The following is a 12,515-nucleotide window of genomic DNA, read 5'->3' on the forward strand; positions in this document are numbered from 1 at the left end:
TTCTCTCTCAAAAAATGAAATGATTCACTAAAAACGGTATGAGTTTTTTGTTTCCCGCTCAACCACTTTACCATCACGATTGGCTCGAAGAACTTTAGCAACTTACGTTTAACTTTTCCTCTTCTGATGTGAGTGTATTTCTCGCTTTTGTCTTGCCTTTTCCCTCACAATCAGTCACAACGATCTACCCTGGAATATACGAAAGTTTCTCAAGAATCAGCTCCGAGAGTTTCGATTTGGGGAGGACCTCCGCGACATTACACCCTGGTCAACGAGTGCCTGGAGTCACACGGATCTGCGACGCTTGAAGGAAGGCATGGTTTCAGCACAGGTTAGTGATCTTCGGTGGGAGCGGGGCGGGGTGATATTTCTTGCCATGAACCCCTTTTAGCTCGGCACGTGAAACAACGACCCATAAAATGAAAACTTCAACCACGGCTCACCTGCTTCTTACCAGGCGTGTCTCCACCTAATGATGGGCGTTACTGTCTGTGTGATCTTCCCCTTTCCTTTGCGGCGGACCTCTGCAGCGGCTAATCACACTGCACCAAAGCATAAACCCGGGACGACATCACGGGCCGGCGCCGGCGGCGATTACTTTCAACTAGTTATCATTAAATTGGTCAATGCACGGAAACGAAGCAGGAAAGCACGGCGAACACTCGCAAACACCGTCCATCGTAAACGAGTGTGCCGGTGGTGCGAAAGTGGTTCCATTTCCCGCCGGCCAGCAAGGAAGCAAACAAAAGCAAAACAACGACCGTGCTATCGTCACTATCGTCACTTACCGTTGACACCGTTGTTTTACGTGATTTTTTGTCGTTCGCCACGTGCGCATCCCGTGCCGGAACGGGAGAAACCTGCTGGCAGATAATAGCACGAAGCGCAAACTTCTAACACGTTTGTCCCTGTCCCTGTTCGGTGTCGGTTGGAGTCTCGCCGGTAAGGCATCGAATGCCCGTAGCTGTCATCTACCCCATCATCGGCCCCGGTCATCATCACCTATCAGTGTCTTGCCCCGAATGTCTGTGCGTCCCGGATACTCGCTTTCCACGGCACGAGCCCAAAACGAGTCTGAGTGCGTGGAAAGCTTCGAGCAATAACAGTCTTCCGGAACTGGGGTTTTTTTGTTCACCCTGTTTTGTTATGCTCTTGTGTGGGTGTGTGTGTGCGCTCAAGACAGGAAACTAATTTTCCTCTCCCACAAAATCCTCAAAATCTTCCCCACTGCCCCGGGTGTTTAATGGAAATGGGTGGCGGAACGGCGAACACACGCGCCCACCGCACCGGTAAACGGTCGGCAGTGTCTGCGTGCCAGCATAATAATGTCTCCATCCGTATCAGCCGAACCGGAACAGGGGAGATGAGTGGGAGAGGAAGACGGGGGTTGGTCCGTAACATCGAAACCACCACCCTCGGGAGTGCTATCAGCTTTGTTCGTGTTCGGTTGCGCTGGCCATGAGGACGTGATAAAAACTCGCTCGTTTCGGACTATTTTCGAACGAATCTTCTATCCATCGCCTGCCCTTCTCTCCGCCCCGCTAAATGGTGTTGCCCCATTTCATGCTTCAGCTCCTCATTTAGCACCGACCACCCCGGCTATCGTAGTAACTTTTGACGGTTTGATGGATGTTGTCGAGCTGTGTACTGTTTTACTATCGTTTGCTTCGTGTCTTGTTGTTTTTTCGCTCTTTTCTTTCGTTTCTCGCCCTTTTTGTTTCGTTACGCTCGATCCATCGTTCCCAGTGTCCAAAGATAGGGAACTGCAAGGAAACTGGAGCAACGACAAAAAAAACCCTCACAAACAACAGCAAAAAACAACACAACATCTCTTACAAGACACTGGCGTTTCGATTTTATGGAATACCGTTGAAAAGCTAAAACAAGTTTTTCCGCTTTACACCGTGGCGCGTCCCGTGGGCCGGTTTTGGGCACGCTCACGATGACCACCCGGAGCACGGTGGGGAAAGGGATTTTGCACCGCATCGCTCTCGCTAACGGCGCTGCATCGCTGAACGGCTGACCGGTTGTAAAGTTGACGTTGTAAGCTTGTTTGCTTTTGCACGATGCTTTAAATTCGACACGAAAACTTCATCCTCTTTATCACCGCGTCGTTCCGCTGCGATCGAGCCGTGGGTACGACGCGATGGAGCCGTGCCAGTCGTATAATGAGTGCGTTTAATTTGTGCTGACTGGATGAACGAACGACGAACGACCGAACGAACGGAAGGACGGTTTCATTGGGAGAGAAGGATGGTTCTTCACCGTACCAAATCGAAGGATGGATGAACGTTTTTACACGTTGATGAAATGTGATTCAAGTGAGAAAAGTGAGCCTTTGAAGAAAATAATATCATTTAAACGAAAAAATTCAATCGCAAGCGTCAACATACCTACATTATTATTATTATTATTATTATTATTATTATTATTATTATTATTATTATTATTATTATTATTATTATTATTATTATTATTATTATTATTATTATTATTATTATTATTATTATTATTATTATTATTATTATTATTATTATTATTATTATTATTATTATTATTATTATTATTATTATTATTATTATTATTATTATTATTATTATTATTATTATTATTATCATCATTATTATTATTATTATTATTCCGAAAGTTATCCAGCTGGCATAAGCTTACATAACATACTTATTTCTATAATTAATGCTAAAGAACAGTGCTAACAAAAACGCATCAAAAAACATTAGAAGTTTAACTGTCAATCAACCAAATAAAATTAAAAAAACAACAACATGAACTGTGGATGCGTCATACTAAGCTATGTAAAAAGGTCCGTAAATTGTTTAAGTTTAAGTTCAAGTCGACATTGTTTCCTAGCAAGTTATAGGCACTTATCATTTTTAATAAAGGATCGTTAGATCCAAAATTAGTCGATCTGAATTCTATGTTGAATAATGTCCTGGTTCTTAACATTCTACTGGGGGCCTGAAAGTTCAATTTACTCAGAATTGACGGGGCGTCTAAAGACCAGGACAAACATAATTACGACACCACGGGAGACGATAAAAAAATGAACGAGTAAGCTTGCGTTGAACCGATTTAAGCCTATCTATTAAATATTGCTGTGTCGGAGTCCAAATAATACTAGCAAATTCTAAGGTAGGACGGACAATTGCACAATTGCGTGGATCTTTGAAGTCTTTCGCAACACGCAAAATGAATCCTAACAAACGGAAAGCTTTTGAAATTATTGCTTCATAGTGGTTCTGTAACGTTAGTCTGATATCTAAACGAACGCCTTAATCGCGGATCACATTTTTATGCGGCACTGATCTATCATCAATTTTATAATCGCAAATAATGGGAGATCTTTTTCTAGTGTAAAATATAACAGAGCAATTAGATATGTTGAGACGTATACAATTTGAATTACACCATGAGTTAAATCGAGTTAAACAGTTTTGAAGAGTAAAACAATCGGTTTGATCTGATACCGGTAGGAACATTTTCATATCATCTGCACAAAACAATTTTTCGCAATCTGGTATAACGTAAATTCCATTGTTCCATTAGCAGTGAGCATACAATGGAAGCTAAATTTTGTTTCATGACTCGATTGAAGTGCCTATCTACAAGAATTAGAGTATATCTTCAAGCTAGCACGTCAAAGCTTTCCTTTAACATAGGTTTGCGCATGAAATACCTTTTTGTTTGTTTTTTTGTTTATTGTATTTGCTCACAATCCAAGCATTAACTCTCTTCTTCGACACTGTCTCCCCTGTCGGCAATGCTTAAACCAAACAATCAAAAGTAAACAATGCACAACCGAACCCAATGCCAACCCTTTTAATTGAAGATAAAACGCTCAATCAGTAGGATAGTCATAAAAATTAAATGACTCTCTCACGCTCTATGGGCTTCGCACACCAGCACCGCTAGAGTCCAGGGTGCCATTTTGCCACTGCCAGAAGCCGGCCATCGGTGCGCCGTCTTCGAGCCGTCTTCGAGCAGTGGGCTCTTGAGAGCAGAATAAATAATTCATTTTGCATGAGTAATAAAAAAAGCCAACCATTCCCCTCGTGCATGAAACACACCTCCAAGATATGGTGAGGTGTTAGAAATCGGACGTTTGTCTCCGGGCGGAGTGTACCGAGAAGTGGGGCCCCGCAGCAGCAAAAAAGCGCCCCTTATGCAAACGAAGCCAAACCGCAACTACGGCGACTACCTTCTTCAATTTTTCCGGCACCGTCGTGGTTGGCAAGAGTAAGGTCAGAATTGAGTTTGTGTGGGTGTGTGTGTGTGTGCCGAGCGCGTTTGCCGCCTTTCGTTTGCTTTTGGGGCTGAAGGGCCCGAGCGGGACGACTTCTGCCCTGATTGTCCCCTTGAGACGACAATGACGGTCCAATCTTCTTTCAATCTCGGAACCAACTTCATCTCTGGTTCTTTACCGCTGGCTTCACTGAGTGGTTCTTTTTTTTTGTGCGTTGTTTTGCTTTGTTTGGCTTTCCCTTTCTCTCTGTTTGCCGGCCTGCGAAGACAGATGAAGGAGGTGAAACCAACTGCGAACAAACCGGGAACCGGGCGTCGAGTAAAAGGTCAAACACTGAAGCCCTCAAAGTTTGGCTGCGAAGGTGGTTTTGCTAATGTTATCTTTATGCTTCGTGATTGTCCTTATCATCGGAAAGTGTCGTGAGACTAACGCTCCAGTGGCAGAGAACTTGTCTTGTGCCAGGGAAGTTTGTCCTATTGCGAAACTCTTCAACTCACTCCATCCGCCTGCTATCCACCCTATCTTTCGACCGTACATTTGCTCCCAAGCTGTGCCCGAGAAACATGGCCAAACGGCATCTATTTAACCTCGGTGCGAGTAGTCAATTAACTCTAAGTAAATTTCTCACCCTGTCGTCGCACCGTGGCTTGCCTTGCTGTGTCACCCGGCATGGACAACACATCCGACATGACGCTTTGCTTTATGTTTTATGATTTCTTCCCCCTTCCCTCCTCCCCCACGACGAAGTCTCTTCCCTCCTGAGCGACCCGAACCGACGCGCGTAAATCATTTTACACGCAACTGTACCACTGTGCTGTGCTTCTTCACTTGCTGTAGCGCACCCGCGGTGCGGATATCGACTTCCTGCTTCCGATGCGGAGTACTGCAAAAATTTACGACCGCTTCGTGATTGCGTGCCGGGAGCATGAGCTGAGCAAATGTTTGATCTGCTCGTTTTCATTCCGTTTTTGTTCCGTGTCAGCGGCAGCCGGCAGGGGCCGGGCCCTGTGGTTTATGCGAGCGTCTCGTACGCAACCTGCCGCTGTTCCCGTACCATAACCGCTTCCGTTTATGGATGGTTCTATTAAGCATTCTTCGCTTGGTGCCGTTTTTGTTTCCTTCCAGTTCTGGTCGGCCTATGCGCCCTGCTCGTCGCAACATTTGGACGCAGTGCAATTAACGCTGGAGCAGATCGATCTCATCCGCCGGCTAGTAAACCTTTACCCGCAGCACATGGCCCTGGTGACGACGGCCGATGGTAAGTACTTTGCGGCAGCTCATTCCTTCTGCAAGCAATAACTCGACTCGTTTACGTGGCAAACGGCAATATAGAGTACATTCGTTTTTTTCGGTTGCGCTGATTTAAACGCCTAAATGTATAAAATCCACATTACACAATGTCCCTTCAAACGTTTGCGACAAGCAAACTAACGCTTCGTATATAATTTTTGTTGTTTATTTTCTATTATTTACAAATACAATCATTTCTAATGAGTTGTTCCTCTTTCTCTCTCTCTCTCTCCATTCACCAAACTCATCACAGGCATCGAGGAGAGCCATCGCTCCGGCAAGCTGGCCAGCCTGATCGGGATCGAGGGCGGCCACTCGATCGGCACCAGCCTCGGTGTGTTGCGCACGTTCTACCAGCTCGGCGCCCGCTATCTCACCCTCACGCACACGTGCAACACGCCGTGGGCGGACTGCTGCAAAGTTGATGAGCCGGGCCGGGTGCCCCACATCGGGGGCCTCTCCCACTTCGGCACGCTCGTCGTGACCGAGATGAATCGGCTCGGCATGATCGTGGACCTGTCGCACGTCTCCGTGCCGACGATGCTGGATGCGCTGGCCACCTCGAAGGCACCGGTCATCTTTTCGCACTCCTCCGCCCATGCCATCTGCAACAGCTCGCGCAACGTCCCGGACCATGTGCTGAAGCGAATCGTAAGTGCGGTGCCCCTGCTGGTTTTGTTTGCGTTCTCGATCTCGCGCGATCGCTTCCCGCCCTCGGGCGGGTGGGACGGATCCAATTAAAAACCGGTCCCCGGCGCTAATGAACTTAGCCAGCCAAAGCAAATTAAAATGAAAATCCATCCCATATTGCGCCGGTAGACGGTGGACACTCGGTCCACATTGAAATAATTTAGCACACTCTCTCTCTCACACAATGGCACCCTTCGCCCTAGCCACGCGCTTCATAATCACGTGACCACTCACCCACCCCACTAAGCGTCTCGGACTTTGGTCTGGCGGGTATTATTTTTCCCATTCTATATTGTTGGATTTTTAAAACGGCATTTCTTATTCATCGGTACTACTACCGCTGCTGGCGGTTGCTCCTGCTGTTGCTGCTGCTGCTGCTGCTGGCCTTCCATGAACCGCGGCTAGCCAGACTTGCCAGACCAGTGACGATCCAAAATATTTGCATAATTTGATGAAATTTAATATAGCCGTAGCCGTTGCGCTCGCGCAGGCATGTGCTTCTTGCGTTGACATTCCCTCTGTTTTAGCGCCTCCCCTCCCTGCTCGTGCCAGTGCTGCGCAGCAAGCGTAGCGCTCCGTTCTTTTGCCACTTCTTTATCGACGGCATCGAAATCGCTCCACCATCGGCTCTGCGCCGGTCGCAAAAGAATAACAAGAAATTAATTAAAAATCAGCACAAAAATATGAATATTTCAGTGTGAACGGGCAAACCGGCCGGGCCGCTTTGGTCCATGCGTTCATTATGGATTTCTGCTGCTGGGGAAAGGTTCGAAAACGGACACCTTTCTTCAAACGAGAGCGTACGCAAAGAAACAAACGAAAGAAGCAAAAAAACACGCAGCTATAAAAACAACAACAAGCGACATCACCTACGTCCGTTCTATAATGCACTTTTTTTTTGCTTTTTTTTCTCCTATTTTTTGCAACCCACTCCGGACGTACTCGGCATCCATCGGCATCGACCGACACACCGACACCGGACACAATGACAACGGGAACTACGGGAAAAACCAATTTCCGCTCTCAATTTGCCGTCACTCGCTCAACCGGTGTGTGCTGGACAATACTTCTACCCTGCCGCTTCTACCCGCGGACAAACGCGTTCGTCTCAAACCACCCTGCCCCACCGAAATGCAGGCCGTTAACGGTGGTCTCGTGATGGTTGCATTCTATCCCCATTTTGTGAGCTGTGGTGAAAAGGCAACGCTCAAGGATGTAGTTGGTGAGTATGGACCGCTCGTCCACGAATGCTTCTAATGCACAGCCCAAAATTGTGAAACCCTGTACCCCCTGGTATAACCCAAAACCTCTGCCCTTTGCCATGGGAGGGAGCGATGGCAAAAACGACGGCTAACCCGGCTGTTTTGTGACCGGATTTTGGGTGAGGTAAAAAAAATCAGAAAAAAACTCACAAAAAACACGCCCACTAGAAGAGTCATTAAAATGGCTAACGTATGGTGCAACTCAATTTCCGTGCTCGTGTGTACACTGAGGAGGGTGGGAGTTGAAATTGGATTATAAATTTCAGATTCTCAACGCATTCTGAAGCATTCTGGACACCTTAACGGCAAACACTCTCAAACACAAAACAAGAACTTGCACAATAACGCAACGCGAATGTTCTTGCTCGCTTTCCCACACAGCTCACATTAATCACATCCGAGATGTGGCCGGGGTCGACCACGTCGGTATAGGGGCCGGATACGATGGGGTCAATTTGTAAGTAGCGACACTGTTTGACTACCCGCTGCACTAGCACTCACTAACACTAACCGCGTAACGCACCGTACGCGCAATCCCGATCCCGCAGAGTGCCGCAAGGTTTGGAGGATGTCTCCAGGTATCCTTACCTGTTCGCAGAACTGCTAGAATCAGAACGGTGGACCGAGGAGGACATAGCGAAGCTGGCCGGTAGAAATCTTATACGGGTGTTTCGACAGGTGGAGCAGGTAAGTGGCGGCCGCCGAGGTGTATCCTGCCTCACCACTTGTTTCTCAGTTAAAAGGGGTTTCTCCTCTCTCTCTTCTGCTTCCACTCTGGGCAGGTACGGGATCAGCTCGAAGCCCAGGGAATGCTTCCCATCGACCAATCGATACCGCCGGAAGACATTCTCGGCCGCTCGTACTGCCGCTACTCGGGGCCGCGTACGTGATGAAGTGCGACCGGTTCGGACGACCGTGCCCCTTCCACTGCTTCCACCACTCACCATCGAACCAATCCACCAGAACCGTGTGCCCGCGACTGCGGTAACACCGGCTGAACCCGGCTGCCGACCGCTGAGGCTGACGGCAGATTAGAGCGCCCTGGGAAACACCCGTACGCCAAACTACTCGGGCAGCAGCAGCAGCAGCCGACGAACTTCCGCGCATGGACGAAGCGAAACCCGACCAAATGGTTTCGCCATTTTATTGCATATCACACAGATACACAAACCGACACACACACACACACACTCACAGTAACTCATAGTAATTTGGTAGTAAGTTACCGACACAGCGACACAACGGGAGGGTTACGAAGGAAACGCTCGCACTACAAATTGCAGGGTACGATAAGATCTCGCAATCCGGTTTATTTGTCCCCTTCCAGACAAGACTTCACTCTCTCCAACAGTTCCAAGTGGGGGGATGACAGTTTTTGTTCATCCATCAGCATCAAAATTGTAACAAAGTAAGAGCGACAAACGGCCACCAAACCGTTACTGAACGCAAAGCGTCACGAAGGTAGTTTGTCTTTAATAGTTCTAGCCGTTGTTCCGTCTCGAAGGGATACGCTTCCGGCAGCATCGAACAAGGTATCGATTTGTTCCGCGCAGTAGCCGCACACCGATCGACGCTTTGGCAGAGGAGCGTCTGCATCACGATCAAATCTTCAGCCGTTTCAACGGAGTTAGCTTCAATTGGTAAGGTAGATGTAATAGTATCGTAGCAGCAAAAAAACCGATAAAAACAAACCCACATGTACATACACTATCATGTAGCAAGTGATAAACGACACTACAAGCGGAACGAAACGGTTTAGGGCGGATTGGGAGCGAATCGCTACAGCGCAAACTGAGATCCGACGGTACGGGGTTGGTTTACAATGGTCCGGTCAGCAGAAACGCTAAGGTTTAAATTCAAGCGCTCATTTATTATTCCCGCGTTCGCTTCTTACCGGTGTAGAACAATCAATCAGCTGTCCCTTGTCGAGCAACGAACAAACCGATCGATCAAACGGCCCACACACAACTCCTCACACAAACACTCTTCCCAAAACACTCGTTTTCTTCGTTGTGTTCTCCACGTTGGTCACAGCACGAGACAGGTGGAGATCAAAACTCGTCAAATCGAAATGTGATAAAGTTATATTGAAAAGAAAAGCCCAGCTTAAACAACTACACTTGCAGCAAACAGCAAGCGTACAAAGCGTTCCCTTTTTTCCCTTTCCTTGTACCTTGAGGATCATTTTTTTAATGCTTCCACTATGCCCCTAATGTTCAGTTCATTTTTAATCACTCTTGCTATCTCTCTCTTTTTCATACAAACACATACACAGACACACACACACATAAACATTTATTGCTCCAATTTGTCTGCAATTGTGCAACCAATGCCACAAACGCTTGTTACAGAAAATGGCACAATTCATCCATCCTCCTACACCACATGTTCCTGTAAATTGAATGCATAGCGCCAACTAAACAGTTTGTACATAGGCATAGTAGTGTAATAAATGCAACGATACGCGTAACACTTCCTTCCATCCTCGAATCACTGCTCACCGTTACATCCATTAATGCTTTCCCACAACCTGCAGTGAGCGCGAGTTTCCATTTACATCCATCATCTTTAACTATCAACCCATCAAAACAGGTGACCCACCACTAACGAGCGCTTGTATGTGTATGTCTGTGTGTGTGTGTGTGTGTGTGAGTAATAAAACACATTAAATCACCACAGCTCCATCCTACCGCAGTGAAGCAAAGAACAAAAACATCCACTAGGTAAATTGCGGTTGTTTGCATACTCCCCGCTCTCTTCCGGACATCCCGGGGCAGGATCAATGGACAGCTGATTGATTTATCACGGCACAATGGTTGAAAGCAGATTTATGCACCACCATCATCATCACCACCGCACAATGCACGGTGAAGAATCGGGTCAAAAGATTATGGCGGTTGTTTTCCCTTTATTGTTTGTTGCTTTTCCCCCTTTTGGGCATTACACAGTTTCAAATGGAACTGTTATGGCTGCAAATGGGTTGCACCGATCATTACTGGCACCGTTTACGAATCAGGTGAAGGAAAGCTGGATTGGCGGTAAACATTGATCAGCTTGTAGGTGAGGTCTGGTGAAAGCCCATGCATTTATAAATTCACTCATATTTTGTTGACAGCTTAAAGCGCAGCTTGACGCAGCTGACCGACCAGCCCATCCAGCCCGTCGTTGGCGAGTTGTGTCTATTAGGGTGAGATTAAGGGGAACGATTCAGCTCACCAATCCGTTCAAGATTTGTAGCGTAAAAGGGACAAAGCACTTACACGCGAACAAAATAACTAAGCAAAGTGTTTTGTGTACAGTAGCGTATTTGAAGCAGAAAGCAACCACACTGAGCAGAACGAAAACTGAAAACCCACGTTGTATTATATGTACTTTACTGTCAAAAACGATCGATATGAATTTAAACTAGTAGCAACCGTACAAACCCAATGTAACTCTCCAAACAAAAGGCGCTCCCCCTTCCTGTAGCCCGATTGTCTGCCACAATCAGTTCGATACTCGATATTAGTGAACGATCGAAAGCTCACTACAGCCGACCGTGCGAGGAACCCTGTTTTTTACGCCACACCACCTTTGACGACCATCAACATTGCCATCCGACACTTCCGCTCATTTTCATAGGTTCTTTTTCCTCCCCCTCAACAGGATGCCAAATGAAGTTCGGTTTTGTAGTATTATATATATATTTATCCATAAGGGAAAACGAGACCAAGAGCGTAAGAGTTGGCAACGTTTGCGGGAGACACAAAAGTGTACAAAAGATTCATGCAAAGTAAAAAAGGGGACACAGCTGAGGGCGTTGGGGAAACGCGGGAAAGATTAAGAATATACCAAAGCTAACCTTCTTCGCGATTCAAGTGGAAATAATGAACAAAAGGAGGAGGAGTAAAACAATATATCTAGAGTGGAAAGCGAGAGATAGCGAATAACACTAACTAAACAAAGAAAACAAAGCAAAAAGATTACAACTGTTGGGAAAGGGAGGGTAACGAGAGGCTATAAGTAAATTGTTTAATAAACATTTAAAAGTCACATCAACAATCAAACTTGCGTTGAATTTCTCTTTCACTTTGCTTCACTTGCTGGTGACACTTTCAGGGCAGATAAGCATGGTACGCGCGGCAGCAAAGTGATGTGAAAATCACGCAAATGATTTTCATCGCTTCTTAAATAGCACCAACTGCACCCTGTTCTCTCTCTTCCCCGTCCTGACATCCACCAGCAAGCGGCATTGAAATACGGCAGCACGATCAAGAAAAACGGTACCGGAAATGCAGCAAACTTATGCGGGTCGGCCAGCACGCCCATAAATCTTGGTCGAAAATGTATCCGAACAACCGATTCCTGTCTGCTTCTCTCCCCCCAAAACGATACGCCTGCAATGGACGACGATGAACGATACCCTTCGCTCTGATCCTTTCATTTCCATTCATTTTCCTCATCAATCATCGTCGCCCCCGGGTACGCCCTTAGAGCGGGGCCGAATGCTTCGAGACACCGTATCGGAACTGCCATCCATCGAACGCTGCTGGGACGGAGGGTAGCTTCCCTTAGCGCCATCGTACCATCGTTCCTCGTTTGCAGCTTGCTAGCCTGTTTGCCTTGGGTCGAAACGTGCCGTCGCCTGGCGTGATGATGGTTCGACGTTGTAAATACGGTGGAAAACCGTCCAACGAACCATTTCTATTTAGCCCCGGTCGATAAACGGTGGCATCGTGTTTTTGCATGATCATGAATCCATCATCATCATCGTGGGTATACGTGGGTTTCCGTCTGGTGGGGCGCGATTTTAAGGAGCTGTGCGTGAGAAGTCATACAAAAGCTCGCCAAACACACAGCGCAAAATGGTTCCCGTTAAAGCCCGAACTGCCGCAGCTACTGCTGAAGCCAGCAGTGTGAGTTGTAACTCGTTCCGAACCAATCAACCGGTCACAGGAATCAGGAAACAGAAATTTGCTGGAAATTTTATCAAAAACCATTTGTTTCGCCCTCATTCCCATTATTGTCACTTA

General features: G+C 46.8%; 1 protein-coding gene across 3 annotated transcripts in view; it reads left to right on the top strand.

Annotated features, from left to right (window-relative positions):
• LOC120950966 (dipeptidase 1) overlaps positions 1 to 11,549 on the top strand; it is a 123,394-nt gene extending 111,845 nt beyond the window's left edge. For all 3 annotated transcript variants that reach the window (XM_049605356.1, XM_049605357.1, XM_049605358.1), the window contains 7 exons: positions 175 to 331; positions 5,387 to 5,519; positions 5,805 to 6,202; positions 7,379 to 7,463; positions 7,885 to 7,960; positions 8,052 to 8,190; positions 8,286 to 11,549. In XM_049605356.1, the coding sequence (XP_049461313.1) occupies positions 175 to 331; positions 5,387 to 5,519; positions 5,805 to 6,202; positions 7,379 to 7,463; positions 7,885 to 7,960; positions 8,052 to 8,190; positions 8,286 to 8,393 (1,096 nt within the window). In that variant the 3' untranslated portion in view covers positions 8,394 to 11,549. The remainder of the gene's footprint in view (positions 1 to 174; positions 332 to 5,386; positions 5,520 to 5,804; positions 6,203 to 7,378; positions 7,464 to 7,884; positions 7,961 to 8,051; positions 8,191 to 8,285) is intronic.
• The last annotated feature ends 966 nt before the right edge of the window (positions 11,550 to 12,515 follow it).

This window comes from Anopheles coluzzii, chromosome 2 (genome assembly GCF_943734685.1).
Source record: "Anopheles coluzzii chromosome 2, AcolN3, whole genome shotgun sequence".
NCBI classification, from domain to species: domain Eukaryota; kingdom Metazoa; phylum Arthropoda; class Insecta; order Diptera; family Culicidae; genus Anopheles; species Anopheles coluzzii.